Raw genomic sequence first — 27,672 nt, 5'->3', positions numbered from 1 at the left:
TTCTTTCTAACTTCATCTCACTCACCATCTAAGACAACCTCTCTCCCGAACCCCAGTCAGTTCCCGACAATGCCAGGAGCATGATGGATCACGACGACGACGATGTAGACCTGGACATTGTTCCCCTCGTGGGGAAGCACGTCTCGTCGAACCCCGTGGAAGACGCAGCGGCGGTCCGAGAACCAAGAAGATGGGACTTCTTCGTCTTGACGGTTCCGTTTTTCGGGTGCGCATGTCACTGTGACAAAGACCAAAATCGAGGAGCTGGCTAACCAGACACGGACCATAGTCTACAGCTTGCCTGGACGATCCAGCAGGTATACGGGATTGTGAGTTGCCCTGCAGACTGTGGCACATCTTGAATGTTTGAGGACTGACGGCAACCCGCCAGCCTTATCTGTCGTCTCTCGGGATACCCAACACTCAGATGCCAATCTTTGTGCTGTCTGGGCCACTGGCAGGTCTCATCGGGCCGCCAGTTGTGGCAGCACTCAGCGAAACATGTGGTGGCCGTTGGGGAAGGAGAAAACCATTCATCTTCATCGGCGGCGCAGGGACCATTATCTCCTTCCTCGTCCTGGCAGCCGCTGAGTCTCTGGCAGTGAGGTTGGAGTGCAGCATCCTCGGCTCTGCGTCGTCTGAAGGAACAAAGACAACCTCGCATGTTGTCGCCGGCCTGAGCATATACGCCCTGAACTTCTCCATCCAACCTCTGTCGCTCGGTCTTCGTGCTTCAGTGGTTGACTGCTTCCGTCCGCACCATCAGCCCTCGGCAATGCTGTGGGTCAGCCGCTTCTCAGCCCTGGGGTCAGTATTTGTCGCTCTCCTTGGGCTGGGGTATAGTCCAGCCTTCTGGGATCTGAGCGTCGTGGTGACGTCGATTGTGGCCCTGCTACTATGCGTCGTGGCCTTGACAAACACTGCGAGGCTTGGACCGCTGCGGTATGTGGGCCGAGGAAGAGATGGAATTACTGGCCAGGTCTCTCTGTATGATCACGTCCGCCGGCTTATCAAGAAGGCACGTCATCTACCGCCCACGACACGACAAACTTGTCGCGTGCAGCTTGTGTCATGGTTCGCTTGGTTCTTGGTGCTGCACTACACCAGCGCGTAAGTCTCTGCCCCCATCTCATGCAATAGCATAGGCCAAATGCTTTGAAGCGAAGTTTCTGTGCTAATCAGTTCTTCTGATCATCAGGCTCACTTCTTTCGTCTGTACGTATCGTGAATCCCACGACTGGCATCAGGTGGCGTAAATACTGACTGCCTCTTAGATGAAGGGACCAAGGTTTCTGATACTCCGGGTCAAACATCATCATCACCGCCATCTGGATCTGCAACTGCAATGTCTCGCGTCGCGTTGCTCTTTCACACCACCGCTCTTGTGACTCTTGTGACCGTCTCGATAGTCTGGCAACGATCTGGCAAGCCAGGACAGACCCACGCGGGGACTGATGATGAGGACGTGCTTCGTCGCCACAGCATCAAATTAGCCCACACGCGCGACACACTTATGGGCTGGGTCTGGCGGCCAAGCCTGGCGGCCCTTGCGGCCTCCTTGACTGGAATTTGTCTGTTTGTCTTTGTGGCCACCAGGCCATTTTCGTCCACCATCGCAACCGCGGTATCCTTGTTGCTCGGCGGTAACGGGATCCTGTTTGCGTTATCGAACTGGGTACCGTACGCGCTGATCGCGTGCGAGGCTTCGGCACAGGCTCGGTCACGGCTTCTTGCGATCGCAGAGGACACTTCTACCACAGATGAGGATGGCATCCCAATGCTGCCAGCGGATGGCGACGAAGGCGACTCTGATAACGTGGAGTTACATGACGATACCCCTTTACTCCTGGCTGTTCACAACATGGCAATAACAGTGCCGCAAATTGTGGCATCGGTAGCGAGTTGGGTTTTGATGCAATTGCTGGCGGCATTTGGGCTCGAGCAGGATGTTGTGTGGGTTTTTGCCCTGTGTGTCCCACCTGCGCTTTGGGCAGCTTGCCTCTGAATCATTAGGGAATAATTACTCCATGAAGCTTCCTGCGACTAATCATGACATTTTGCCTTTTGCAACCAACGTACGTAAGGGCCTTGTCTGAGAACCATGTTTGATTCGCCTCAAAGGCTTGGCTAGACCGCATTCATTCTCAGCTTTCGATGAGTATTCTCAACATACGAGACACCGCCAAACCACCATGGTGACTTTGGTTCATAGGAAGGAATATCTTACGATTGATGTAATCTCCATTTCCAAGTGGAACCCTCTCATCAAAAGGCACTGGCCCAGTACTGTAAACGACCTGCTGCCGAGACAAACCGACCTTGAATCAACACCAGAGTTTTGCAATGAAGCCGTTCAAATCCACTCAGCTTAGTCTTTGAGAGAGAGTCTTCCTTAAATGCTGAATCCTGGGCCAAGAAAAAAAGTGTCGCCGTCAAGTTGGTGTTCTACAAACCTGGAATGTGTTGCCTGCAACCGCAAACAATTTGGGTTTCTGCACTTTGCAGGTACCCAGAACACGGATGTGACCAACCGTCTAGAAAATGAAGAAAACCCTGCTTTCAAAAATGTCCCGCGGTCAATTTTCCAGGCTGCGGGTTTTCGTCGGGCGGGCTCCGAGCAAAACTTTTCAGCCGGTCCCCACACCACACAGCCTTATAACACCCACACAATCAGGGCGTCACAAGAACAACAGGTCCTCACACCGTAGTCGGATATGGTGTAATGGTTAACATCGGTGACTCTCACTCACCAGCTCGGGGTTCGATTCCCCGTATCCGAGGACGTTTATTTTGCTCTTCCCTCACCCATGTTCTTCCTTTTTGGCGACTGGGCATTGGCTTCACTACCAAATCTCTCTCGGTGTGCTATGAGTAACGTACACTCTTTTGTCTGGCTCCCAATGTCCGAAGGTCTCTAATGGCGTTCCTACGGCCGCGGTTCTGCCCGGACGAGTTGATATGGCTTTGCTACTGGATTATTCACTGCACATGCCCATTAACCTCCTCCCACGTAGCCGAGACGTGGTTGCAGAGCTCGCATTCACCGTCTCCGTGTTGACGACCCAAGCCAGCATACTAGACGGAACATCATACCGTGTTGTACTAATTTCCGCGACCAAGGACATTCATTTTGCTTGAGGATTGCTTGTATCCTTCTGTTTGGAGAAGCACGTCGTCATATATGAATCTAATTATTGAACATAGATTGCGTTTCTGTTTACCGCTGTTCCATTGCAAACGTATTAGATTATGTGCTTAACACTCAGGAAGTAGTTTATTAATATTCTTGATTAAATACCAGCGGATTTCGAATCGAAACTAACATGTTCAAGTGGCTTGCTTCGTGTTCAGCATTAGCATCCCTCAGCCTAAGAACATCATGATATCTTGGGCTTCACTAATCACGCATGCACGTCGAGAGCCGTGACGCTAGCATCCTTCACCAACCCATGGTTCGTCCAAAGGAGTTTGCAGCAACTCTACTGGTCCCGTTACCGACCTACCTAATCGGACTGGTACATGCATACTCATGCACATTACCATGCGAGTGTTGGCCCCTCCAGCCAGCCTCTTGACTTACTGTTCCCATTTCTCCCGTCCATCCACTAGAATCCATCGTGTAGTTCTCCAGCAACCAGCTTCGTTCAACGCCTTTTCACCACCCCTGGATAAAGTCCAAGATGGCGCCAATTGAGAGTCCCGCTCACGATGCGTTTCAACCAGGTCGGCCACCTCAGCCGTTGCCCAAGATTATCTCGACAGAAGACATCATCCCCACGACAAAAAAGGTGCTGAATGAGCTCCGCGCAGTCTGGGACCCTAGTAGCCCAGAATGTCATACCATCGTCTGCGTGCTTTGAGAACGCAGTGCAGCCCCTCATCGATGTCGAAAATCAGACCCAAGGTACTCTTGGTGTCATCGTCATGTTGCGCTATGCCTCTCCGGATCCTGCAGCCCGCGCCGCTTCCGAGGAGACAGTGGGGTTGATTTCCACGTGCTCATCGGAATTCACAGCTCGGGATGACCTCTATCGTATCGCCAAGGCGGTAAAGGATAGGAATGAGGATCTTGGACCCGAGCCTTCCAAATACATGGAGATTCTCCTCACTGATTTCACGAGATGCGGCCATGGCCGGCTTGATGTTGACCAGGTCAAAGAGTACCTGGACAGGAGGAATGAAATTGATAGTCTGCGCCGCGATTTCAAGCGAAATATTCGAGAATGCGACGATGGCATGTGGCTTTCTCCGGAGGAGTTGGACGGGGTGCCACAAGCAGAGATCGATCGTTTCAGTATTGGAAAGGAGGGCCCGGATCAAGGAATGCTCTTCATTCGGACCCAGAGCGCCGACCCGGACACAATTGTGCGGCACGCGACGAGTCCCAGAACTCGCAGGAGAGTATATCTGGCGGAGATGGGTGGTTTGGAGGAAAACGTTGATCTGCTCAGAGACATCATCTTGAAGAGGGATGACAATGCTCGCCTTCTGGGATACTCAAGCCACGCCGCGTTCAGGCTGGAACGGCGGGTGGCCAAAACCGTGGAATGGGTCGACGATTTCCTGAGCGACGTCGAAACGAACTTGCTCGGGCGCGGGGGGGGGGGGCCGAGATGAAGCTGCTAATGGGGAGAAAAGCTGCCTATGTACAAGCTGACCCCAAACATGACGAGCCATATCCAGACTGCATGCCGCCATGGGATTACCCATCCTACAGCCACCTCGTTCAGCAGGAAATGAACATCCGGCATGAACAAATCGCAGAGTACTTCCCACTGAGGAATACTCTGATGTCTATGCTTGATGTGTTCGCCTCATGCCTTCAGCTTAATTTCATTCTTTTGGCGCCTGCGACTCTGGCTGACTCTACTTGGCACGATGACGTTGAAGCTTGGAGTGTCTGGGACTTGCAAGAAAAGACGCGGGGTGAATTCGTTGGCTATCTCTATGCACATGTCCTACAGAGACCTGGGTAACACAAGGGTTCGCAGAATGTAGACCTTCAGTGTGTAAGTGAGCTCATTGCAAACCATTCGGAACGACCCTTAGAGTTGATCTTCTGTCATCTTGAACCAATACCTGAGGAGGCTGACCAAACTATATGATAGGGCTATCTCAAGAAGGATGGTGGACGTGGGTATCCCGCGACGATCCTGATGTGCAACTTTTCCTGTATCTCAGCAGTGGGATGCCCATTGCCAAAGCATCATCAACTCGTCTCTTTGTCTCATGGTAAGGACACATTGATGATAGTCTTCTAAATGTTACTGGTACCAACTCACTGAATCTATCTGTAGAACTTGGTCATGGAATTCATGACTTGTTATCAAGGACTTCTTACATCAAGTTTCATGGCCATCGAGAGCTCCGCCGGACTTCGCGGAGGCACCCAGCATTATGCTTGAGAACTGGTGTTGGATGGAACAGGAACTAAAGCAAATGAGTTGTCATTATAGCACTCTGAGCCCGGAGCACCTGGCCCATTGGCAGAGACAGAACAAGTCCATAGGAGTCCCTCTACCGGTAATTCCTGATGATCTCCTTAGTAGTCTCGTTCAGAGCCGAGGGTTCAACAGGGGATTGTGGTTTCTCCGTCAGCTGTGAGTTTAAGTTTGTTCCTCCTGACCAGATTTGCCTGCAACATTGCTGACCCTTCAAGTGCGATCTCACGATTTGATATGGCGATACACAACCCTCCGAACAGAGAGTTCTTGGCCACTTTAGCCCTGACCAAGTTATGGGCAAGAATTTGGGAGGATCTGACATTCACATCGTGCCCTGATATGCACGACCGGGGCTACCAGTGTGGTCAATTCGGGCACCTTTTCTCTGGCTACGATGCCGGTTACTACTCTTATCTTTGGTATGAAAAGGATGTTCCAAGTACCTTCACCGACAGGACATACCCCAGGCTTTATGCGTGTGTATGCCAAACTCTGGCTTGCTAACAAACAGAACCAACAGTGCACAGGTCTTTGCGGCAGAACTTTTCCAAGCAACGTTCGCCAAGGATCATCGAGACCAAGCCGCCTGGGGGAGGTAGCGGTGCGGTGTCCTCGAGTATGGTGGCAGCAGGGACGAATTGAGGTTGCTGGAGAGTTTTCTTGGCCACGGGCCAACATCGGCGGTACTGTTCCATGGTCTAAAGTCTATGCCGGGCTCTTGATGCTGTCATCTCAAAACGTGAATTGGTCCGTCACGATTTTGTGATTTGTCTAACGAGGCTGGCCCGGATATTAGGCACACAAGGGGTTTGGCAATTAGGTATTCCGATCTGGTAATTGAGTCTGCTACCGCAGTCCATCGGACTCGCTGATGGATTGTGTACCGCTGTCAAACATGCCAATAGCTGTGAGGTCTTTTACGATGCCGGAGCGGTTTGGAACCAAATGGGACGTAAGAAGGTTTTCCAAGCGCCTTCGAAAGTAATTTTGAAATGTAGGCAAAGGCTTCTATAATTGTGTGAAGGAAGCTCACATATCAGAGTCTATCTGGACGGGTGTTCTAGTCGCAACGCAAAATGTTCTCGGAAGGGTGTGGTACAGGATAGAAGCATTTCAAGCTAAAGGTTCACAAGAAAACTTATGGTAACCCGAGATGAGCTTCTTGGGCGCAATTTCCCAAACGGTGCCGTTCTTAAGCAAAAAAGCGTGTAGTACGGGGAAGAAGCTTCAGCTGCCCGAGTCGTGCCTACGAACCAACGAACTCTATCAAATTGCGCGAGAACAGTTATTACCCGCTCGGCACGCGCGCAGCGGATACGCCGGGACCGGACACTGACGATTTGAACATGAAAGCGGTTCGTGGGTTGAACGCCGTGGTCTCACGAGACTGCAATGTATGGGTATAAAATGGAAATGTCTCGGCCACGATCTTCGCTCGGCTGTCTTTCCACAACAACTCCCACATTCTTTACTACTAATTCCTCGGTCTGTCTTTACAATTGTCACTCATTCATCAACGCGTTCATTACTTTTTCAGAAATTATCTATCCTCAACGAAAATGCAGTCTGCTCTGTTGACCACTGTCCTTGCCCTCGCGGCGCCCCTCGTCTCTGCGGCTACACTTCCCAGAGATGCCGTGGAGGTCGAGGTCCGCGACACTACCGTGCCAGGTAAGAGTCGTCTGGATCAAGAAGGTCGGCTGTACAATGACGAGACTAACTCTTCGCAGTCTCTTATGCCACTGCATACCTGGACATCAGCCTCAAGATCGCCGACTTCGGCTGCTATGCCGCCCCGAACGGCAACCTCGTGAAGGATGTAAGCGCTCACCCACCCTCGAGACGACCGGCACTTCGAATCCAGCTAACGTGTTCCTCTATAGTACGAGTACTTCGTCGACGTCCTCGAGGACTACTACAGCATCGTCGCCACTCCCTGGGCTGCCCACGACAAGACTGCTTGCGGCCAGTGCGTGGAGGTCACTTACACCAACGCCGCAGGCGAGAAGCGCAAGGTCTACGGCGTCACGGTAGACTCCACTGCAGGCTACTTCAACTTCGACCAGGCTGGGTTCGCCGGCTTGGACGGCCGCGCGTCATTCGACGCTGGCACACTCCAGGCTACTGCGAAGACGGTTGACCTGCAGAAGTGCCGCCGTGCAAGGCAGTAGATCTTGCATCCTCCTTGGTACGGGTATGGGCAGTAGCTTCTCGGCGGATTGCGCTTCGTAGGAGTGGCAGTCCGCACTTGGAGTTGCATGTATAGCTGGGCAGCCCAAACAACCATCTCAAATACTCTGCCAGCCGCCTATGTTTTTCCCTTGGGGCAGAGGAGAACACTTATATACTATAGTCCTCTGTTAGTAGTAATCTACATAATCACACTGAATCCGATCTCGGAGGGAAAATCTCGAAGCCAGATTCGCATCTGTTTGCCTGATGAATGAAACAGTGTGATTCGGCGCTTGATGTGGTGTTGCTACGATCTGGACCACGAATATTTGTTCTGGAAGTTATCCTACTCTTCTCGAGAATTATTGTCCTCGGCCAGAGGCTTATTGACGGTGTTACGGCCGCGAGCACTGAGGGCATTGACTTCCTGTGGCCTACGCGTGCTCTAGCGAGTTCTGGATCGGCTAAAAGTGGCTAGGCATCATACATGAAATTACAAACGTGAGTGATCTGCAAATACCAGGTCGTTGGCTTCAAGACGCTGCGCAACCAACTGAGAAGAGAAAGTGGTGGGTGTTAATGGTGCATCAGAGCGCTACCAAGTCACCGAACCCTGCCGTGCCCCCTGTCCAGCCCGGCTGCAACCACAGCTGGAGGAGACCTGAGGCTTGGACCCTGGAACACCTGCGAGGGTTGTTCTAGGCCCTGCAAGCATGCTGGCGTGTCGGGCGCCTCTTCACCCAAAAACTTGGGCCGCAGAGGCAGAGCCGCATCTCCGTGGACCTTCCCCGCCATCACCGCCTACTTTCGCACCTCGCCCCTCGCCCCTCGATCTTGCACCTCTTCATGCCAGCCTGGGCAACACCACTCACTTGATCAACCACAACAAGACCCGACGGTGAAGATACTGGCATATAGGACAACGAGTCCGACGACAGGGCCAGGGAGACGCAGCGGCTTGTTTTTGAGGGCTGTTTTGGCAACGTGGAGGTCGTGTCGGACCCGACTGGACACCATCCAGGACTTCAACATCACCCCTCGAGCAGACACCGATAGAGCCGTGCCGCCATGATGGATGACTTCGTGTCCGAGAGTGAGAGCGACTATACTAGCTACTGGCGGGACTGGGTAAGTCAACAGTAGTTCCCACTTACTCCTTCCCGTCGCAGACAAAGTCATGTCGTCTTGTTTTTCTGGCCCCTTTGCGACCTGTCTTTGGGCTGGCCTGGCCGCAAGCACCGCACTGCGCTTCAAGAAAGGCAACCCCCCCCCCCACACACACTCCACGGCTTTGTTGCCGTTTGCTTCCTGCCGTCGCACCCATTCCAACCCTTCTGGAGAACCAAAGCTTTGCTTTTGAAGGGTTGAATTGCCTCGCTTCCACCATGCCGCCCGACAAGAAGGCAAGAACATCTGGGCTAACGCGCTACTACCTCGGCCAGTTCATCTCCTCCCGAGGTAATGAGTACTTCTGCGAGATCGACGAGGAGTATCTCACTGATAGGTTCAACCTCACGGGCCTGAACACCGAAGTCCAATACTATCAGTATGCGCTCGACCTGATCACCGACGTCTTCGACCTCGACTGCGACGATGACATGCGCGAGGCCATCGAGAAGTCTGCGCGCCACCTGTACGGCCTTGTCCACGCCCGATACATTGTCACGACTAGGGGTCTGGCAAAGATGGTACGTCACTTCGCGTCGTGTCACATGGCACTGCACTGCGTATCAAGGCATCGCATGCCATCACAACAAACCACACCGTCGCCCACCACCCCAACTCCTTGTGTATAGCGCAGGTATTCTGACATCGACGGGGGAACTAGCTCGAGAAGTACAAGAAGGCAGACTTCGGCAAATGCCCTCGCGTCCACTGCAACTCGCACCCCCTCCTGCCCGTCGGCCTGACCGACGTCCCCAACCAGAAGCCCGTCAAGCTCTGGTGCGCCCGCTGCGAGGACCTCTACAACCCAAAGTCGAGCCGCCACGCTACCATCGACGGCGCCTACTTCGGCACCTCCTTCGCCCAGATCCTCTTCCAGGTCTACCCCTCGCTGACGCCCACCAAGTCCACCGAACGCCACACGCCCCGGTGCTACGGCTTCAAGGTCCATGCCTCGGCCGCCCTCGAGCGCTGGCAGGATGAGCAGCGCGACACAATGCGCCGCCGCCTCAAGCGCCAGGAGGTCGAGCCCGGCTTCAAGGACGACGGCGACGTCGATGACGATGACGACGAAGAGGACGAGGACGAGGATGAGGAGGTTGAGTTCCAGGAGGGTGGCGCCGGCGCCGGTGCCGCGCAGGCCGAGGCGGGTGCCCAACGCGTGGCAGGCTAGACGCTGCCGCGGACTTCTTACCCTCACTTCTCACGCCCATTAGACGTCGCGATCAGGCCAAAGAGCCCAAAGAGGAAGAGGGGTTGACTTGTCGTCGTATGCTTGCTTTGTGTGTGTGGTGGGAGTGTGTCTTTTCGGCGTTCAGGCGGGCAGGGATATAATGGGTCACGATGGAAATACCTCAGTTGCATCGGCAGGGCGTGCAGTTTATGGTCATGCATTAGGCACTATGGTTTTTGCCTCATTGATAAGGCAAGATAATCCAAGTGATTGACAATCACAGAGGACCAAATCTTGCACACTCGCGGCCTCGCGAAGTATCAGTGACTTCTGCTCTCCTCAGTGTGTATTGATTACTCCACAGCCACAGAGACCAAGGGTTGCGCAGGTCGCCAGGGTAGTAGTCCCAGGGCGGCGCTGGTTCACAGATGGAAGTGACTACGAGATCTGAGTTCAACATGTTCATGCATCAGGCTCTTACTCGACTCTGCCCGACGTCCGTGCATCTAGCGCTGGCTCTGGCCCAACAGCCGTGAGGGAAAGGGCGAATATACATGCTCTTGTAAGACGTCCACGTTGAACGCCATCGGATAGGTAGTCAATGAGCACTGAGACCTAACACCATTGCAAACGCTAGCCTTTCTTGATCACTCGTCGTTGTCAATCAATACTGCTGGGGCTTGCAGTTACAATAAGATTGGTATAAAGTAGCCTAACTCGCTCTTCTTTGTAGGCCACAATTACCTCGTAGAAATTTACGCCGGTCTTCATATTCATGGTGAACGTGGGGATGTGTTTGTCCCCCGGGGCCCAAATGCACCGATGCTATCCAGAGCCTGCCTATGCTATCCAGCCAAGTCCAAGCAGAACGCCGTTCCAATGTAGTTTTCTCCCCCGTGATTCTTCAACGTACTGGAAACAAAGAGGGGGGCACAACAGCGACGCCGTCTATTGCGCGCGCCGCCTCGCCGCCTCCTCACCGTCATCGCCCCCGCGCAGACCGCCGCTCCCCGTGCTGGCCATGGAGCGGTCCTTGTCGCCGACGCCGCCGAGGCCGGCCTCCTCGTCGACAGGGCCGGCCTCCTGGCTGAGGTCCTCCCAGTCCATGGCGTAGCTGAAGCTGCCGACGCCGGCCCAGAAGGCCTTGTCGCTGCAGCGGGGGCCCCACGCCCAGCCGGCGCCCTGCGAGATGGGCAGGTGGTACCAGCGGAAGGCGAAGAAGGCGCAGATGAGGCCGATGAGGAAGCCGAAGAGGATGTCGAAGCCGTGGTGCCGGAAGTCGTACCACCGCGAGCTGGCGATGAAGATGGCCGCGAAGAAGGGCGCCGCCGCGAAGATGAGCAGGTACAGCGGCGGGGCCGCCGCCTGCTGCCGCACCGACGCCAGCCGCTTGTTGTGCCGGGCGAAGAGCTCCGACGTCGCCTGGTCGTGCGCGGGCGCGTGGAGGTGCTCCTGCTCGAGGGAGGCCTGCAGGCGCCGGGCCGCGGGGTGGCGGGACGGGAAGGCGGAGAAGGTGGCCGCCGGGTTGGCCTGGCCCGCGGGCGCGGGCGCGAGGAAGGGGAAGGTGATGGCGAACTTGCTGGCGATGAACAGGCTCAGGTAGGTCAACCCCGCCGCGGCGGAGCTCGAGTGGCCCGAGGGGTAGGACCGGAACCCGTCCTCCAGCAGTTCCTGCGCGTCGGACCTGTCGGTCATGCCGCGGCAGATGCTGGCGGAGACGAGCCGCTGGTAGCCGTCGGCGACTTTCAGGCCGCCCACGATGTACTGCGTATAGTTATCGACGTCCGCAGCGCGACAGCAGGTCCGGGCGCGGCTTGCCGAAGAGGTTCTTCATGCCGTTGGTGATGAACCAGGCCGAAGCCAGGGAGAGGGCGAGCCCCAGCCAGCCGACGTGGAGCTCCCACAGCTTGCGCTTCCAGATCAGGGACTTGGGCGTGCCCTTTGGTACCGTGTTTCCGGGCACGAAGATGAGCGAGACGATCAGGACGACGATTATGGGGATGACGCCCATGCAGGTGACGAGCAGCCATGGTGGGACGGTCTCGTTTTCAGTGAAGGGAAATCTGGACAAGATTAGCACCTCATGATCTGGGAACAAAGGGCAGGTGCCAGCCAGCAGCCGGCCTGTGACGGCCTGCAGTCGTAGCCGGACCTGGAGCTATAGCTTACGAGATGTTTGGGTCCTCGAGGAAGAAAGGCCGCTTGTTGGGTGGGTGATGTCCCATGTAGTAGGAGACGCCCAGGGAGGCGAGGATGATGACCCAGTCGAAGGCATATGAGGAGGCGACGACGATGGCAGACTTGGTAGACCGTTTCCGGGGCCGCAGCTGGGCAGCGATGTGTGTGCGGGCCATGTTGATATCTGGAGGGTTGTACGAAGAGCCTGGGTACGATGTGTCGACCTGGTGGCGCATGCCAGAGTCGTGGTAGGGATCGTGGAGGTGGTCGCGGTCGCGGTCGCGGTCGTCGTGGTCGTCGGGGTCGTGCTCTAGGTCATAGTCCACTCGAGAGTACTGGCGACGGCTTTGTATGGGGATGAGGGGCACCGAGCCGTTGTTCGGCTCACCACTTGACATGTTTGGGCGGAGGGGGACTAAGAGATCAAAGAAGGGAGCTACGAGGTGGTGGTGGTGGCAAACGGGCCGGATGTGTTTAAGAGGACTAGTCGTCACCTGGGCGCAGCATCCCCAGGTCCCCGTACCTGATCAAGTGTCAATACCCGCCCGACGTGAGACGAGAGGGCCTTGCACAGTGGCCCCGAGTCAGCTCCTAAAGGCAGGGTTTCTTGGCCAACTGTCCCGGGGAATGAGCGTGTGAATTGGATAAATGAACGAATAAACGGAGGACTGGCGGAATGGGTGGGAACCGTCGAGCGTGGACGCAGCAATGCCCCTGGAGCTGCGTCTATCGATCGTCGAGCTTACTGTGAGACTCTGGGATGTCGTGGGTGGCTGGCTGGCTGGCTAATTGGATCAAAGGTGTGGGTGAAAGGACTCGTCAGTCGTCTCCCTCCAACTACCGCGAGGACGAAGGAGGAAGTGGATCGCGTGCTTCAACTCCCAAGATTTATAGCGGCTTGGTCTGTCAGGAGTCCAAGGCACACAAGGAAGGGACCGTCCGTACAACGGCGCTCCTTGTTGCAGGGAGGCCCAGGGAAGGGAGCGCGCGTTTGGGGGTTTTGGGGGTTGGTGTGAAGGCGATGGTTCTAAAATGGGACAGACAAGGACCTGATCAGACCAGAACAGCGGCCAGGCAGACTGGCTGAGGGCAGGAGGGTAGAGAGAGAGCCCAAGGGAAAAGGAGACAGGCAGGCACAGCCACTGACCGCGGCATGCGATGGGCGAGACGACGATCCTCTGGGCATTGCTGCGCGGGCTTGGACGTTGGAAATGATCGCCAGAGCAGACCGAGAACATCCCTTCAGCCCTCCTGCTGGAAGGCTTGGCTTGGGCACATGCAGCCAACTGGGAGCGAGCCTGCGCGACACACGGCAGATTGCGATGAGGTAGACCAAGACTCTTGGGGCTCGCGACCTTGGCACCCAGGCGTGGTCCACTCTTGCCTTGCTGGCGATCGAATAGGAACCGCCATTATGCTGCTGCATGTATCAGGACCAACAAGACAAGCCCAAATAGTATCAAATGTCATCCGAGGGGGCCGCTGTTGTGTTGTAACGTAGAACTCAGCCCCTTTCGTAACGCGCAACCCACCCCGGAAAAAAGAACAAGCTATTTCTCGGTGGGAGCCGAGGTCGGTTCATCGGCGCATCCATCCCAATTGCGGGAACAGTCCCAATGCTCCAAATTCAAGCATATAGTTGCCTCCCCGGGACGCCCTTTCAGTCAGTGTCAGGCCGCCATTGGACGGCTCGACGCCGGATCGAATTGCGATCTTGATAAATCTCCGTGTCAGGCAGGGATGTGGGGTTGATGTGACAGCTCTGAGCGGGCAAGATGGGCATGGATGGCCCGACGTCGCATCGGCACATCAACTCCAACTTGACAGTCCAAGTATAGATATTACGCGGTATCGAGTCTACCGTTTCGGCATCGCCATGCATTGATCTTCGTGTCAAACTCTATTTTCTTGGGCCCTGCGCATATATTCAGCATATGCCATACCATACCATAGCAGCAGCCTTTTGATAGAAATCAAGCTTCCAGCGGTCATGGCCGAGGTCAAGAAATACCACCTGCCCCCGACCTCCAAGATCCCCAACTCGCCCTTCCCACTGCTGCACTACCCCGGCTTCTTCCCCTCGCCGGCGTCGCGCGCCCCGGCAGCCGTGCACGACGCCTTCGCCGCCAACGGCTGGCAGGTCCAGTGGATCTTCAGGTATGGACCGACCCAGCAGTCGCACTATCACTCGGCCGCGCACGAGTGCATGGCCGTCCTCAGCGGCGAGGCCACCATCCGCTTCGGCGTCGCTGACGACGAGGCCGGCGGCGGGAATGGTGCCGACGGCGATGGCAGCAGCGACAACACCAGCAGCAAGGGGATAGAGGTCCACGCGCGCGCCGGCGACGTCTTCGTCCTGCCCGCCGGGCTGGCGCACAAGACCTTCCACCCGGACCCCAGCGACAGCACGTTCAAGCTCCTGACGCCGGGAGACGGCCACCATGTCCCCGGGGCCGGTGATGGGGTCGCTGGCCCTGGCCTTGCAGGCGTCGAGCTGTCCGGATTCACCATGATCGGCGCGTATCCCGTGGGTGCTGAGTGGGACTTCGCCGTTGGGGGCGAGCACGAGGGTCGGTATCAAGAGGTATGGTCGGTGCCGAGGCCCGAGCGAGATCCTGTCCTCGGGACAGATCCGGCTGGGTTGACGGGGCTTTGGGGCTGATTGATGTTTGGTGCGGAAATGGCTGACATCGTAATGGTTGCTGCCTCGGATCTATGGTGTGGTGAGTTTGAGTGTGGGGTGAGCCGGCGCTGTCTACTATCTGTGGTAAGTCAGGTGTGCCACGAGTAGACCACCCTCCCTTGGGGGATGGAAGCAGGCGGCTCGAGGCACGATTCGAGACGCCTCAGCCCAGCCCGTCTTTCGGAAGAGAAACCCGTCACGAGATCCTCGAACACGGCCATCGCAGGCACTTGAAGAGTGACGTTGTACAAAAAGTCTTACATATATAGCTCGAATATGTACAGACAAGACTCCTGACCACACTCAAGAGCCGCCCTTCCTGTCTCTCCTCTTGCCCATGTTGCGTACGCGAGGCGTAACGATAAACCTGTTGATGTTGTGCTTTCTGCGCGTCTTGTAACCGCCCTTGGCCGGTGTGCCCCAAGGACTCACCGGGTGCCGGTTTCCCTTGGACTTTCCACGACCACCACCGTGCGGGTGATCGACTGGCGGGGAGTATTAGTCTGCGGACTGCCAATGCGATGTACTTGAGGTTGGGAAATAGTGACTTACCAGTATTCATGGCCGTTCCTCTCACTGTTGGCCTGATGCCCAGCCATCGACTCCTTCCAGCCTTTCCAAGCGACGTGTAGTTGTAGTGGACGTTGCTCGCAACACCGATCGTCGCAATGGCGTCCTTGTCCACTTTACGGACCTCACCACTCTGCAGCCTCACGCTGACGTGCTTTCCAACCACGATCTTGGTACCGTCGTCTCTTGTCTCCTCCTCCTTGGATGCAATGACGCCGTAGGTGCCTGCGCTCCGGCAGAACCGCGCCGGGCCGTCTCTCCTCGAACCGATGCAGTAGATCATAGTGCCCACCGGGATCATGTGCATGGGTAGGCAGTTCCCGCGGTGGGCTGTCTTGGAGGCCAAGATACCGGGATCGATAATACCACCCATGCTGTCGAGCAGGTCCTTGGGGATTCCAGCTCGGTAGCTGTGGACGACGTCACCGGCCCTCATGCCGTCAGCTGCGATAATATAGCTCTTCTTGCCATCCGCCTTGCCCGAGATCAGGGCAATGTGCGCGGTACGGTTGGGGTCGTACTCGATGCGCTCCACAAGGTGCGCGCCGGGGGCCCTCCTGTCAAAGTCGACCGTCCGGATACGCCTCTTATGTCCGCCACCGCGATGTCGCACAGTGACCCTGCCCGTGTTGTTTCTGCCACCTCTTGCTTGGCCCTTCTTAGGGAAGGTCAGCGCCCTGTGGGGCCGCCCTTTCCATAGGTGGTCGTTGATGGGCCGCTTAAGATGCCGCACACCTGGGGTCCGGGGCTTGTAGGTTCGCAGGATGACGAGTTGTTCCTCGTCCCTTTTCAGGGAGGGTTGGATGGACTCCTCGGCCCGCAGGACAGGCGCGGTCGATAGATCCCGGCTGGGCGCCTTGCTGGCATATGCTCGTGCGAAGTTGGAGGAGGTTAGCAGTGACCTGATGGACGAGGCCAGTGGCCAGAACCGTGGCTGAAGCATCGTTCGGGGCGTGCGCGAGTGAGATGCTCGGTATCGAGCTCCTGGACGTCCTATGTGGTGGGCTCAATTAGGCCCGGCAGCCATCAATGCAGGAACAGGCCTGTGCCTTTGGATCGAGTACGTGGGTGGACCACCGAAGGCGAGTGGGATCGACTCGGCTCGTCTGAGGTCACCTGGGGTTATCGTTGAGCAGCCGGACTGATGGGCCTTCAGGTGGCTTGGTGGTGGTGTCGAGCTCGAAAATTCGAAAGTTCGCCGATGCCGATGCAGGGGTGCAGTAATGACTAAGCAGCCGACCGCCGTACATACGGTTGGAGTTCTGTGTCATGCACCATGGCAGTTCTCACGATTGAATTGGACGCATTCCACAAATATCCTACAATCAATTGGGTCCCATTAAGACGAAGAGTTTGTATATCTCCGTGTCTGACCGGTTGACACTCGCTTGCTCGTTCCCTCATGGTTTTGTAGGCGGGTGATACTTCGTGCAAGTGCCATGCTCTAGGTCCGGTGCTAACCCACGTTTCGGACACGGCCCATCAGCGACGTGTGAGACTGGAGAGTGCCAATGAAGAGCCAGGATTTAAATCAAATCACTGAGTCACAGAATCAAGAGTTAAAGACTCCTAGGTAGAGCCCGGCTGGTGTCATGGAGATGCATGCATCTGGTGCAATGGGAGCTACTCAAGCTCCAGAGCTTGGGGTTGAGCAGCAACGGTGCTGCCGGCCAATAACGGCGCGATTGATTGACCGTTGCTGTGGTTTCGGCAGTGAACGGACCATCCAAATATAAACAAAGCTGAGTGTTCCGTCGCGTCGACTCCGGCACGACCCCACAGTTCGAGCTACCCATACAACATCCACCAACCCACCCAACCCGGTCAGCTTCAGCCTTCACAAACTCCCAAGGTTGTCTCGACTTGGACTTTACCTCTACACACTCTCCTTGCACACTTCACTTCTTCATCAACAAATACATGTACCGTCAGCGACCTGAGTTGGAGCAGCAAGGAGGCCCTGTGACTTCTGGTAAGTGGATATCAGTTTTCTTGCGTCTTTCTCATGGCTCGCCCGTCGCGCAATCTCATTGTCATACCTGGACTTCAGAGTGCTTGATGGGAGACTGGACGCGTGCCATCAGTGCAAGCAGTCTGTTCTGAGTACCACAGCACAGTGCAGTCAGTACCTGGTTTGGGTGGGCTAGCAGCCGGCTCTCCCAAGTCGCGGTCTGTTGCGTTGCAGGTGCTGCAGGTGCAGGTGCAGGGGTCCACGTCCACGTCCGCCTCACGCTCACGCTCACGCTCCGTCCGCAACACGCTCCTTCCCACACCTGGCACCGTGCAAGTGTGCGGCAGCTCTGCAATTGCAATTGCGCACTTGCACCTCACCTGCACCCGGGGGGCTCCACTCCCACTCTCTGCTACCCGTCGACCTCAAAAACAAGGTCTGTCCGCTCCGCCTGCACTGCACATAAACACACCTCCGTCCAGTCTGCCCGTCCGCCCACGACCCATCGTCCATCCCCATCATCATCTCCGTCAGTCTTGATCTTCCTAGGAGCAGGTCATTCCTTAGCCATCCCACCTCTGCAACACTAGACGACAACAACAGCTACATCACCCTCAGGCAGCAGACAGACAGGCAGCACACATCCACAGCTCTGCCAATCCACAGTCATCAGCCTTTCCACACAACCACGCGCTGTTCTGTCCTCGGGCATCCATACCCATCGAGACCCATCTCATCCGGCTGGCCGCTCTGTTGATTGACATTGTTCCACGCGTCTAGAGACAATTAGCATCTCTGCATTTTGTTGCCGAGTATTCAATGTCAGTCTTCAGTGCACCTGTCCCCATTGCAATATTTTTCACCAGACGCGACGGGATGCCAGGTGCTCCACACCTATGTGCACCTCCCTATCCACCACCGTCTCCCCCAGCTGTCCGCAATCACATACCACACGCATCAGCTCTGCTCAGACCTCCTGCTGCAATGCATGACTCGTTTGTTTACTGACCGTCTTCTGCAGCAGCCCCTTAGTGTTTGGGTATCTTAATACACGTCAATCGACAACATGCCTCCCGCAGGTGTAAGATACCACCCACACACTGGCTTGATGACGCGATATCTCGAGCATTCCGTGTCGTCTCATGCATTCTGACCTTGCTCGTAGGGACGTACTACGCGCGCCCGCGTCATCGCCAGCGAGAATGACGAGAACAGCATGACCGGCAGCTCGACCCGCTTAACGCGTGCTAAGGCTGCAGCCCTCAATGTCGACGAGTTGTCCCAGCCTTCCAAGCCCCTGCAGTCCAAAAAGGCAGCCGTCAACACCAATGTCGCGGGCGCTACCAGAAAGCGTGCCGCCCTTGGTGATGTTTCCAACGTCACCAAGGTCGAGGTTACCGAGGGAAAGAAGGTCACCGCCACCAAGGCCGGCGTTGTTTCAAAGACCACACAAGCGAACCGAGTCCAAAAGAGCACATCAGCTGCGACAACACGCGCCCGTGCACCACTTGCATCCAAGGAAGCCAATGCAACAAAGAAGTCCACCAAGGCATCAGGCCCCGGCGAGATCGGCTCCAAGAGGAAGGCCCCTCCCGCAGCGGCTCCGACCTTGAAGAAGGAGAAGACACCCGTCGAGGAGGGCGAGCCCGTTCGGAAGAAGGTCCACACCGCGGAGAAGGAGAACCGACGCTCCAAGGAGGTAGCCGAGGTTGCTGAGCCAGTCATCAAGCCCGCCTCCCCCCAGGAGGGATTCGTCTACCCTGAAGGCGTCTTGGACCTTGACCAGGAAGACCACGATGACCCCCTGATGGTTGCCGAGTATGCGCACGAGATCTTTGACTACCTTCTCACACTCGAGCCTAGCTCTCTCCCCAACCCCGACTACATGGACCACCAGGATGAGCTTGAGTGGAAGACACGGAGCATCCTTGTCGACTGGCTCATCGAGGTCCACACTCGGTTCCACCTCCTGCCTGAGACCCTGTTCTTGGCCATCAACATCATTGATCGCTTCCTCTCCGAGAAGGTGGTTCAACTCGACCGCGTCCAGCTGGTGGGCATCACGGCGATGTTTATCGCGTCCAAGTACGAAGAGGTCTTGTCGCCCCATGTCGGTAACTTCAAGCACGTTGCAGACAACGGATTCTCCGAGTCTGAGATCCTGTCTGCCGAACGCTTCATCCTCCAGACTCTCGAGTATGATCTCAGCTACCCCAACCCCATGAACTTCCTGCGCCGGATCTCCAAGGCCGATAACTACGACATTCAAACCCGGACTGTCGCCAAGTACCTGCTGGAGATCAGTGTCGTCGACCGCCGTTTCATGGCATACCGCCCGTCTCATGTCGCTGCCACCGCTATGTACCTGGCACGCCTGATCCTCGACAGAGGTGACTGGGACGCGACGCTGGCATTCTATGCTGGTTACACTGAGGAGGAGATCGAGCCCGTCCTCCAGCTTATGGTTGACTACCTGGCCCGGCCTGTTGGCCATGAGGCCTTCTTCAAGAAGTATGCCAGCAAGAAGTTCCTGAAGGCGTCCATCCTGACACGTCAGTGGGCCAAGAAGAACGCGGCTGCGTTTGACATCGACAACCTGGATATACCCCTCGATGAGTAAGGGGCTGTTGTGTGCTTGGCTGTCATCCAATACAACTACTCGGTCGTGTGATGACATAGCCTCAAGCCTCTGATTACGATAGCCCTCAACGCTCAGCATGTGGACAACTACTCAAGTTTACGACACTGCATGAATTCATAGGCCAAAGACGAAGCTTTATGTCAACATCGCACTCTTCAGCGCCAATCTGTATTCATTGCGCGCCAAGCGGAGTGGTCATGATTATACCTTTCACGGATTTCGCTACTCGGTCATTGCGGCGGCGTACGGGTGTTTTTGGTCTGCTCAGGGATGCTGGAAGGGGTGTTCACGGCATGAGAGTACCCAACTGGTCTTGGTTTCTGTTCCATTTTTATCGGAAGATGTCTCTTCCGCCATCAACCCTCAAGTTGCTATTGCTGCCTGGCACTGCTTGGTCCTCAACAACGCAGGCACTCTTACCAATTGCTCTCTGGCTTGGCTCAACATCAAGAGTCATCTTAATGGTTGGATGATCAGCACGATACGGCAGCATTTTGAGGGGATTTTGGTTCTTTTCCATAGTGGCAGTGGCCAGGAGGGAGGAAAATGACGAGGGAGATGATGCATTGGCACTGTACATACTATCAATGTGGTGTTGGACTACCAGCTTGTGTTTTTACGGTAGACGGGAATCAAAAGGGTATCATTGTTATGAAATCCGATGTTCTGCAACAGGCTGCGCATTGTGTTTTGTCAAGCATGCCAACTGCCTGGTGACAACACCCGAAGTGCGCATCACCGATCTACCGTCTGTTCCCTTTGCTGCTGTGCAGGACGCGCATAGTCCCCTTCGTGGTGATCATCGTCGCCCTCACCATTCTGCTGTTGCCCGGGCGCGTCATCGGTCCATGTCACCGCGTGCTGCTGTGTCGCCATCGCCAGTGTTACCTCTCTCAGCCCTCGCCCCTGTGGTATCGTCCGCCCCGTATATGTCATCCTCCGTGTCACACTCCACGGGTCCCGTCTGCGGTTGCCCCTGCCGTCCCCGTTGCTGCATCTCAGGCTGCCCAGCCGCATCCCCAGGGTCTGCCCCTCGTCCATCCCCGCCGCCGCCCTCCCGGAACCACCGGATCAACCGTCCCCCTCGGCCTCGGCGCCGTCCCGCACGCCTGGTCCAGCGCCCCGGGCACGCCGGACCTGCCCCACTGGCCCTGGTGCTCGGCCAGGCCGCGCTCCCTGGCGAGGGCCCAGGCCTCGGTGGCCTTCTTGATGTCGTTGCGGTCCCTGGCCATGCGGCTGAAGGAGGACATGGTGGACGGGCCGCGGTTGGTGCCGCCTGTGATCCAGTGGGCTAGGCGGGCCTTCTTGGAGAGGGCTGAGGAGGGGCTGTCTGGGTCGTTTGTGTTGTTGGACATTTTGGTGGCGGATGGCTGTGGCCTTTCTCCTCCTTTGGCCGTATGGGAATGCTTGTGTCTGTGGTGATACTACCTCCTGGGTAAGGGCTCAGGGCTTGTGGAGTGGCGGATTCTTTTTGCTGCTTCGTACTCTGAGAAATAGCATCACAGATCCAACTTGATATTTTTGTTTGTCAAATCAATCGTACAGAAGTCGTCTATCATCCTGCAGAGGTAGAAGGGGTAGATCTCATAAGCTTGAGACGAAGTCATGTGTGAGAGGCATGTTCATCTCGGTCACTCGAGTACGACGCAAGTCACTCCCCGAGCGTTGGCCTCTGATTTATGCCGTATCATCTTATCCTTGTGTATCAGATAGCAAGTGATGTTCTCCAATTGAGTAGGTGTTCAGTTCCAAGGCATGCCACACAAGATGAGGTGCTGTCGGCCATCCTCAGACATATACGTACTCCCGGCCTTGATCACTGTTCGAAAGTCACCAGTCACTCATTCAGGGGCAGCTGAAACACGTGAGTCACATCAACCAGTGTTATAACTCACAAGAAACATATCCTGAGAATCATGTATATGTAAAAAGATTGTTGATAATATGGCTGGTTTCCGGAGCACAACAATTGATAACACTGGAGGACGAACTAGCGTTCCCTCGGGGAAGAGGGACACCAGAGCCGTGGACAACATCTCATGGCCCAACACGGAGCTGGCACAAGGGAATATGTCACACGTATGTGGATCATGTACATGCAATGCATTGTTTGAGACCTGCGAGGTTCCTCCAGTAATACCGCAAGATCGAGTAGTGGGAAAGAGAAGGGCCTAGAGCACTGGCGTCGTACTCGTTGAAGATGGCTCGAGGCAGTCGACGCTCGCATTCTTCCCGCGGCGGCCAGCAGACCGAGGTTGGGAGCCCCATGTCAAGGCTTTTGTATCGTCCATCATCAGGCATCTTCTCATGGTGGGTTGTACAACAGGCGGGCTCACTCTGTTGCTTCAGGGAGTCAGCTGTGGCTGTAGGGTTGGGTATACAGTACAGGCACAGGACGTGTACCTTGGTCACGTACCTGCCCTGTTACACATGGGCTGTGGCTCCCTTACCAGGTCGAGAGATGAGACCTCCCTACACTTTGGAATAGACCCGCCTCTTGATCTTGGGTTTCGGAAGACGCCTAAGAGGCTTCAGAGTCACTCGCGGTTGCGACAAGGCCCAGCCGCCCACCATCCCACCCGCTTCGTCAACATGTTTGGGCACCGATGAAGGGAAGGCGCGGGCCACCCAGGGTTGCCTTCCTCTGGCGCCAGCTAGTCTCTTCCTGCTCCTGCTCCTGTTCCTGTTCCTGTTCCCGTGCGAACACAGCATGCTTTCAACATGATCTCGGATTGCAACCGCACTAGCGCCCAGAACCATCGCTGCCCAATTGCATGCGGCATTTTGGATTCCGCCCTGGGTGCCGACGTTCGACATCGACCTGGAACCGCAGGGCAGATCGGACCGCGATAGAGTGGGCTCGGGCTTTGGTGAGATTGCTTCTGTGAAACCGACTCCCAAGCAGTGAGCGGTCTCGCGATGGTTGCCGTGCCTACCAGGTTGCACCTCGGAGGGCCCATCTGCGCGACAGGCTAATCGTGGGCATCGATCGTCCGCCTGGCGGCCCAAAATGCCCAAAGGACGTCTTCCCAAGTTCAGCAAGCTCGATGCACTATCACCCTATCGGCCAGGCTCAGCCTTGCTTTTGAGTCCCAAGGGCATGGCTCCCCAGCCCGCTCTGCAAAGACGCACAAAACCTTGATGATGGATGGGACGACCTATTATGCCTTCGGAAGCCATCGTGGAAACAAAGGGAAAACATGGTTGACACTTGATCCCACTGGAAACGGGCTGGGGTCTCGGCAACAGCCCTGGCTGTTGGTGATGCCGTCATGCTATAACACAACATGCAAAGACCACGAGTTGCTCGGCTGTCAAGTTTGATGCCAGGGAAACACCTGCCTGCAGGGGGCTGCTCGGCTGCAGCCACTCATGGTCGGTTCCAGACCACCACGCCGGGCCCTGCCAGGCTCGCCAGCCCACCGAGAACTTGAGGAAGACCCTGGAATAGCTTCCCTGCTTCCCTGCTTTTCTGGGCCGCCGTCCGGGTCTGCACGCCAACGTCATCGCCTGATTCCAGGCCCGGCCCATTGCCCAACCACACCCGCAGCCCACGGGACGACGCTCCCGGCGGCCCTCTGCCTCTGCCCACATGTCGAGGTGGTGGGGAGCAGGGGTCGTCGGAGCCTGTGCTGGAATATGGAAGCAGATGCGACCTTCTGGGGTCCCAACAACACGGATGGGGACGCCTTCGAATGCTTCTTTGCTTCGGTGATGGGCCACGATTCCCTGTCGGAAATGGGCAGACCTGCCGAACCTTGGAAGAAGCCTTGAGGGGAAAGGGCTTAGCTTGGCGCCCCCGGGGTGGCAGATGTCACTGTTGTCGCTCCGAGGCGCAGGTTTGGGCAAGTGATCAAGGTCCCAGATGGGCTGTGTCATTTTTACGAGGGCGGTCCCTCCGACTTCTAGGCACACTCACCCATGTGCTGTCCGCAGGCGGTGATGTCGACCCGCGTGGACTGCGCTATACACCATAACACAGCATGAAGTTCATATGACTCTTTCGCGCCGGATATATACCCAACCTTGACCACTTGACTTCCAGGCCGAACCCTTGCGTCTTGTTTTTACATCTTCCTAGTTTCAAACCTTTCAGCCCATCCTCACCCGCCGCCCAGAGACAGCCCATTCTCTCGGCCCGCCATCCATCATCGTCTTGCCCCCACCCAACCTCTCTCACCACATCTGCGGCCGCCTCACATCTTGCGATTCTCCCGCGCCCCCCAAGATTCCTTCAGAACCCGGATCCATCGCATCGTATCGCATCGCTCTTGTCTAGCCGAGACTCGTCGCCAGACCCAAATAAGCTTTCTTACTGGATCCCCGAGAATCCACCGTAAAAATAGCAGCTTGTTTCACGGCTGCAGACGGTACCCGCAAATCGAGGCTGCATTGATTCGCGAATATACCACATACGTTCGCTTGCGCACCCCTGGCTTAGACGAGAATACTGTATTCAGCCGCGCCGCATAGCCTCTCGACAACGTTGGGTGTTCTTATAATCACAAGCGGCTGCAGTTTCCTGGGCTACATCTCATCAGTCAGTGCGCCCGATTTTTCTCATCTCTCCTGCTCTTCTACCTGTGTACATATCTCCACCTCTCTGTCTGCACACATACGTACATGCAGCCATGTACTTCTACACACCAGTCTTGGGTATTGACCTCTTCCGGCAATGCACACTTACACGTCTTCTCCTTGACTTCGCTACGACACATCGTCCCTTGGAAGAATATCGTTGCTAACTGACCTTCACATTTAGTGCCTGTGAAGGAGAAGAGGTACAAGAAGAAGGTGGTCTACCTTGAACCACCCACCCCCGGCAGCGTCACACTTCGTAGGAAGATCACAACAGTCGTACCCGCACCTGCCCCACCAACTCCGCCTCCAGTCATCGTCGAGCCGCCGCCGCCACCACCTGTGCTCGCTCTCCCCCCGCCTCCGCCTCCGCCGCCACCAGTTTTTGAGCGGCCGCCGCCGCCAGTCTTCCTGCCGCCCCCGCCGGCTCCCCCATCCCGGGACGAGATAGACGTGATCGCCGTGGACGTCGAGCCCTCCGAGAAGTCCAAGTCATCCAGGAGGTCCTCGTCCTCGTCCTCCAGCTCGTCCTCCAAGTCGTCCAAGAAGACGAGCCGGAGCCAGAGCCGCAGCCGCTATGACGAGCGGGAGAGGGAGCTGATCATCGAGAGGGACAGGTTCGTGCCCGTCCCCAGGAGGCGGGATTACGAGACGTACCGATACGTTGAGGGCCCGCCGCAGAGGAGGTACCTCCCTGCGCCTCCCTCGCCGCCAAAGAGGCTCGAGGAGGATAGGGAGAGGATCACTATCAACATCGAGGACCGGAGGAGGGCTAGAGAGTACCATTACCGTTGATTGAGTGACGGTCTGTGCTGTCAAGTATTGGGAGGGCTAGGCTACCTGCCTATTCTACCCGGCACATCTAGCTCTGGGATGGACTCCTTCTCGGCACCAGAACGACAGCAACCCGTGGGCCCAAACTTTTTCTCATTCGTGGGGCTTCGATATCTCTTTTCTTGAAATCCTCAAGTTGACCTTCTGAGTGTGGTATATGGGATTCTTTTGACGAATTTCTCATCTGGACACAGTTCAGTGAGGTATCTATCAACTTTGGGAGGAATGGAATGCAGCACGGTGTTTGGAATTTCTGATCAATTTGGACTTTTTATAACCTCGATGATATCCTGTCCTGTTTATAGCTCTTTTTGGAGGCTCTCCAACACAATTTTTATGTATGCTGATGCTTTTGGTTCTCGGAAATATGTGGCCGCCATCCACCGTGATAGCTGACAAAGTGGCTCTTGCTACTGCTTCATTCACGCTGCCATCAGTGGCTCAGTCACGCCCTAGTCTCTGTGTATCTGATGTAATGGTCTTCCACACTGTGGGCGCAGCTCCCACCGGTCCTTGGGTGAGCCGTCAGCTCTGTCAACAATCGGTTCTTAGTGGTCACTTCCAGGAAGCCGTGCTGCTGTCCCGACTAGTCTTTCGCCAACAGCTTCTTCAAGTTTTCCTCATTGTCGTACTTGGATAGTAGCCGTGCCTTCAAGTCCTCAATCTCCTGCCCCTGGCTCGCATAGACACCATCCAACATAGCCTTGGCCGGCCCGAGGAGATGAGCATCGGCCAAGCCCACTGCACCAAACCCACATTAGCAAGACTCCATCTTTATGCACCAGAAGAGAGAGCATGGCGATTAGAAAAGGGGGGGTCACCCACTGATCACGGCCGTCAGCACCACACTATCGCCCATCGAATCCAGCTCGCCATCCTCGGCAAGCCCGTTCTGGATCATCAGCAGCCTCTCGAAGCCGGCGTCCCCCGGCGAGACCACCACCCGCAGCACCGTGTCCGTCTCGCCCACGAGGTACTTGTGGTACGCCCCGGGCGGGACTGTCGGCGCCTCCTGCCCGGGCCTGAGCGTCTGGGCGGACCGCTCCAGGAGGTCCAGGTCGGCGCCCTCGTCCCCTGCCGCGGTCGGCGCCTGCGCCGACGAGTAGACCGTGATGGAGCCCTCGAGCAGGTCGAAGGTCTCGGAGAAGCCTGGGGGGTTTTTTTTTTTTTTTTTTTCTGTTAGTGAGGTGCTACGGAGGCCCGAAGTGATGCTCCATCCTGGATGATGGGGATGACGGGGGAATTGTAGGAAGAGAAAGAATTGTACTGACGGGTGTGGTAGTGCGGCGGGACGGTTGTGCCGGGCGTCATGTACTCGATGAAGACGGTGCGCGCGCCGCCGTTCTGCGTGAGCGACTCTTCCAGGTGGAAGCGCCTCTGGTTCCATCGTCGTTCGGCAGACATCTTGGGGGTTCTTTTTTTTCTTTCTTTTCTTTGAGTGGCAAGGCTATAGATATGTGATAGAAGTGGAGGGGTTTGGTACGCACAAGGACGAGTGTCGATGTTGGCCCGCGTAGCCTACCCGTCCCCTCTTTATACTTGACGACTCTCTCGCATCGGATTTAGGCTCTGCTGGGTGACATGGTGAGAGACGACGCCCCGTGGCCTGCCCGCATGTGATATTTCGTACATCTAAGAAAACCACGAGTGAGATTTTAGCAGTCTGGCCCGCGCGGTCAACCCATGTTTCTGTGAGGCAATCCCTCATTCAAGGGCGCTGTACCACTTTAGGAAAACAATCTCTATCCACGCCACACCAACAGTCCGACGCGCCTCAGCGGGCCTGCGGCGCATTCCTGCCACAATCGGCGTGGAGATGGACCCAAGTACAGTACAGCTTTGCAGGGGTCACGATGCCTTGTGGAGGTGTCCTTGGAGACCAACAAGCACCGACATACGTGTGGAGATGGATGTGGATGCTGACAGTACACTCGCTGTCTTCCACGTTTACTTCCCGGGACGTCCACGCAAATGTTCAAATGCTAGGACAACAGGGTGATTGCCCACACACCAAATCTCCTGGTGTACTATTTGTTTCCTCTCCCACGTCACATTCCCCTGCTTGCACTGTGTAGACCATACCTGGACAAATCTATCCTCGGTTGATAATGCGTAAACCAGGTGAAGTGTGCTGTCCCAGGCTGAACACTACGCCCACAAGAGGGTCCTGAAGCGCGGGCACCATGAGCAGGATCCTGGATCGGTCCAGATAGGCAGACAGGCCGTATTTCCGGCTTTTCTCTCCTTCCTTGCCGTCCAGGCCATATATATCCATAAGTTTTC

At 56.0% G+C, this 27,672-nt stretch overlaps 11 protein-coding genes and 1 non-coding gene across 12 annotated transcripts; 8 read left to right on the top strand and 4 right to left on the bottom strand.

Moving 5' to 3' along the window:
* Positions 1 to 83: 83 nt before the first annotated feature.
* Positions 84 to 2,005, top strand: INS49_008619 (uncharacterized protein; the record flags this gene model as incomplete). The annotated part of the gene is made up of 5 exons (XM_043169358.1): positions 84 to 226; positions 290 to 329; positions 392 to 1,110; positions 1,199 to 1,215; positions 1,275 to 2,005. 5 exons carry the CDS (start codon positions 84 to 86, stop codon positions 2,003 to 2,005), a joined length of 1,650 nt encoding a protein of 549 aa, XP_043027038.1.
* Positions 2,006 to 2,708: 703 nt separating this feature from the next.
* INS49_008618 lies at positions 2,709 to 2,780 on the top strand. The gene has a single exon. It is a non-coding gene; the product is annotated as a tRNA-Glu (tRNA).
* A 928-nt stretch (positions 2,781 to 3,708) lies between these two features.
* Positions 3,709 to 4,617, top strand: INS49_008617 (uncharacterized protein; the record flags this gene model as incomplete). The annotated part of the gene is made up of 2 exons (XM_043169357.1): positions 3,709 to 3,723; positions 3,811 to 4,617. 2 exons carry the CDS (start codon positions 3,709 to 3,711, stop codon positions 4,615 to 4,617), a joined length of 822 nt encoding a protein of 273 aa, XP_043027037.1.
* A 2,386-nt stretch (positions 4,618 to 7,003) lies between these two features.
* Positions 7,004 to 7,615, top strand: INS49_008616 (uncharacterized protein; the record flags this gene model as incomplete). Its single annotated transcript, XM_043169356.1, has 3 exons — positions 7,004 to 7,115; positions 7,175 to 7,263; positions 7,328 to 7,615. The coding sequence occupies 3 exons, from the start codon at positions 7,004 to 7,006 to the stop codon at positions 7,613 to 7,615; spliced, it is 489 nt and encodes a 162-aa protein (XP_043027036.1).
* Positions 7,616 to 9,001: 1,386 nt separating this feature from the next.
* Positions 9,002 to 9,954, top strand: INS49_008615 (uncharacterized protein; the record flags this gene model as incomplete). Its single annotated transcript, XM_043169355.1, has 2 exons — positions 9,002 to 9,304; positions 9,445 to 9,954. The coding sequence occupies 2 exons, from the start codon at positions 9,002 to 9,004 to the stop codon at positions 9,952 to 9,954; spliced, it is 813 nt and encodes a 270-aa protein (XP_043027035.1).
* A 948-nt stretch (positions 9,955 to 10,902) lies between these two features.
* On the bottom strand, positions 10,903 to 12,530 carry INS49_008614 (uncharacterized protein; the record flags this gene model as incomplete). The annotated part of the gene is made up of 3 exons (XM_043169354.1): positions 10,903 to 11,662; positions 11,751 to 12,017; positions 12,124 to 12,530. 3 exons carry the CDS (start codon positions 12,528 to 12,530, stop codon positions 10,903 to 10,905), a joined length of 1,434 nt encoding a protein of 477 aa, XP_043027034.1.
* Positions 12,531 to 14,122: 1,592 nt separating this feature from the next.
* Positions 14,123 to 14,794, top strand: INS49_008613 (uncharacterized protein; the record flags this gene model as incomplete). Its single annotated transcript, XM_043169353.1, has 1 exon — positions 14,123 to 14,794. One exon carries the CDS (start codon positions 14,123 to 14,125, stop codon positions 14,792 to 14,794), a length of 672 nt encoding a protein of 223 aa, XP_043027033.1.
* Positions 14,795 to 15,118: 324 nt separating this feature from the next.
* On the bottom strand, positions 15,119 to 16,328 carry INS49_008612 (uncharacterized protein; the record flags this gene model as incomplete). The annotated part of the gene is made up of 2 exons (XM_043169352.1): positions 15,119 to 15,300; positions 15,368 to 16,328. The coding sequence occupies 2 exons, from the start codon at positions 16,326 to 16,328 to the stop codon at positions 15,119 to 15,121; spliced, it is 1,143 nt and encodes a 380-aa protein (XP_043027032.1).
* A 2,074-nt stretch (positions 16,329 to 18,402) lies between these two features.
* On the top strand, positions 18,403 to 19,956 carry INS49_008611 (uncharacterized protein; the record flags this gene model as incomplete). Its single annotated transcript, XM_043169351.1, has 2 exons — positions 18,403 to 18,417; positions 18,502 to 19,956. The coding sequence occupies 2 exons, from the start codon at positions 18,403 to 18,405 to the stop codon at positions 19,954 to 19,956; spliced, it is 1,470 nt and encodes a 489-aa protein (XP_043027031.1).
* A 756-nt stretch (positions 19,957 to 20,712) lies between these two features.
* INS49_008610 (uncharacterized protein) lies at positions 20,713 to 21,332 on the bottom strand (the record flags this gene model as incomplete). The annotated part of the gene is made up of 2 exons (XM_043169350.1): positions 20,713 to 21,031; positions 21,085 to 21,332. The coding sequence occupies 2 exons, from the start codon at positions 21,330 to 21,332 to the stop codon at positions 20,713 to 20,715; spliced, it is 567 nt and encodes a 188-aa protein (XP_043027030.1).
* A 3,276-nt stretch (positions 21,333 to 24,608) lies between these two features.
* On the top strand, positions 24,609 to 25,350 carry INS49_008609 (uncharacterized protein; the record flags this gene model as incomplete). The annotated part of the gene is made up of 2 exons (XM_043169349.1): positions 24,609 to 24,633; positions 24,740 to 25,350. 2 exons carry the CDS (start codon positions 24,609 to 24,611, stop codon positions 25,348 to 25,350), a joined length of 636 nt encoding a protein of 211 aa, XP_043027029.1.
* Positions 25,351 to 25,975: 625 nt separating this feature from the next.
* Positions 25,976 to 26,793, bottom strand: INS49_008608 (uncharacterized protein; the record flags this gene model as incomplete). The annotated part of the gene is made up of 3 exons (XM_043169348.1): positions 25,976 to 26,130; positions 26,215 to 26,538; positions 26,661 to 26,793. The coding sequence occupies 3 exons, from the start codon at positions 26,791 to 26,793 to the stop codon at positions 25,976 to 25,978; spliced, it is 612 nt and encodes a 203-aa protein (XP_043027028.1).
* Positions 26,794 to 27,672: the final 879 nt, after the last annotated feature.

The sequence above is a fragment of the Diaporthe citri genome (assembly GCF_014595645.1).
Source record: "Diaporthe citri strain NFHF-8-4 chromosome Unknown scaffold_3, whole genome shotgun sequence".
NCBI classification, from domain to species: domain Eukaryota; kingdom Fungi; phylum Ascomycota; class Sordariomycetes; order Diaporthales; family Diaporthaceae; genus Diaporthe; species Diaporthe citri.
The sequence above is the reverse complement of the archived record's forward strand: the minus strand, read 5'-3'. Positions and strand labels throughout refer to the sequence as shown.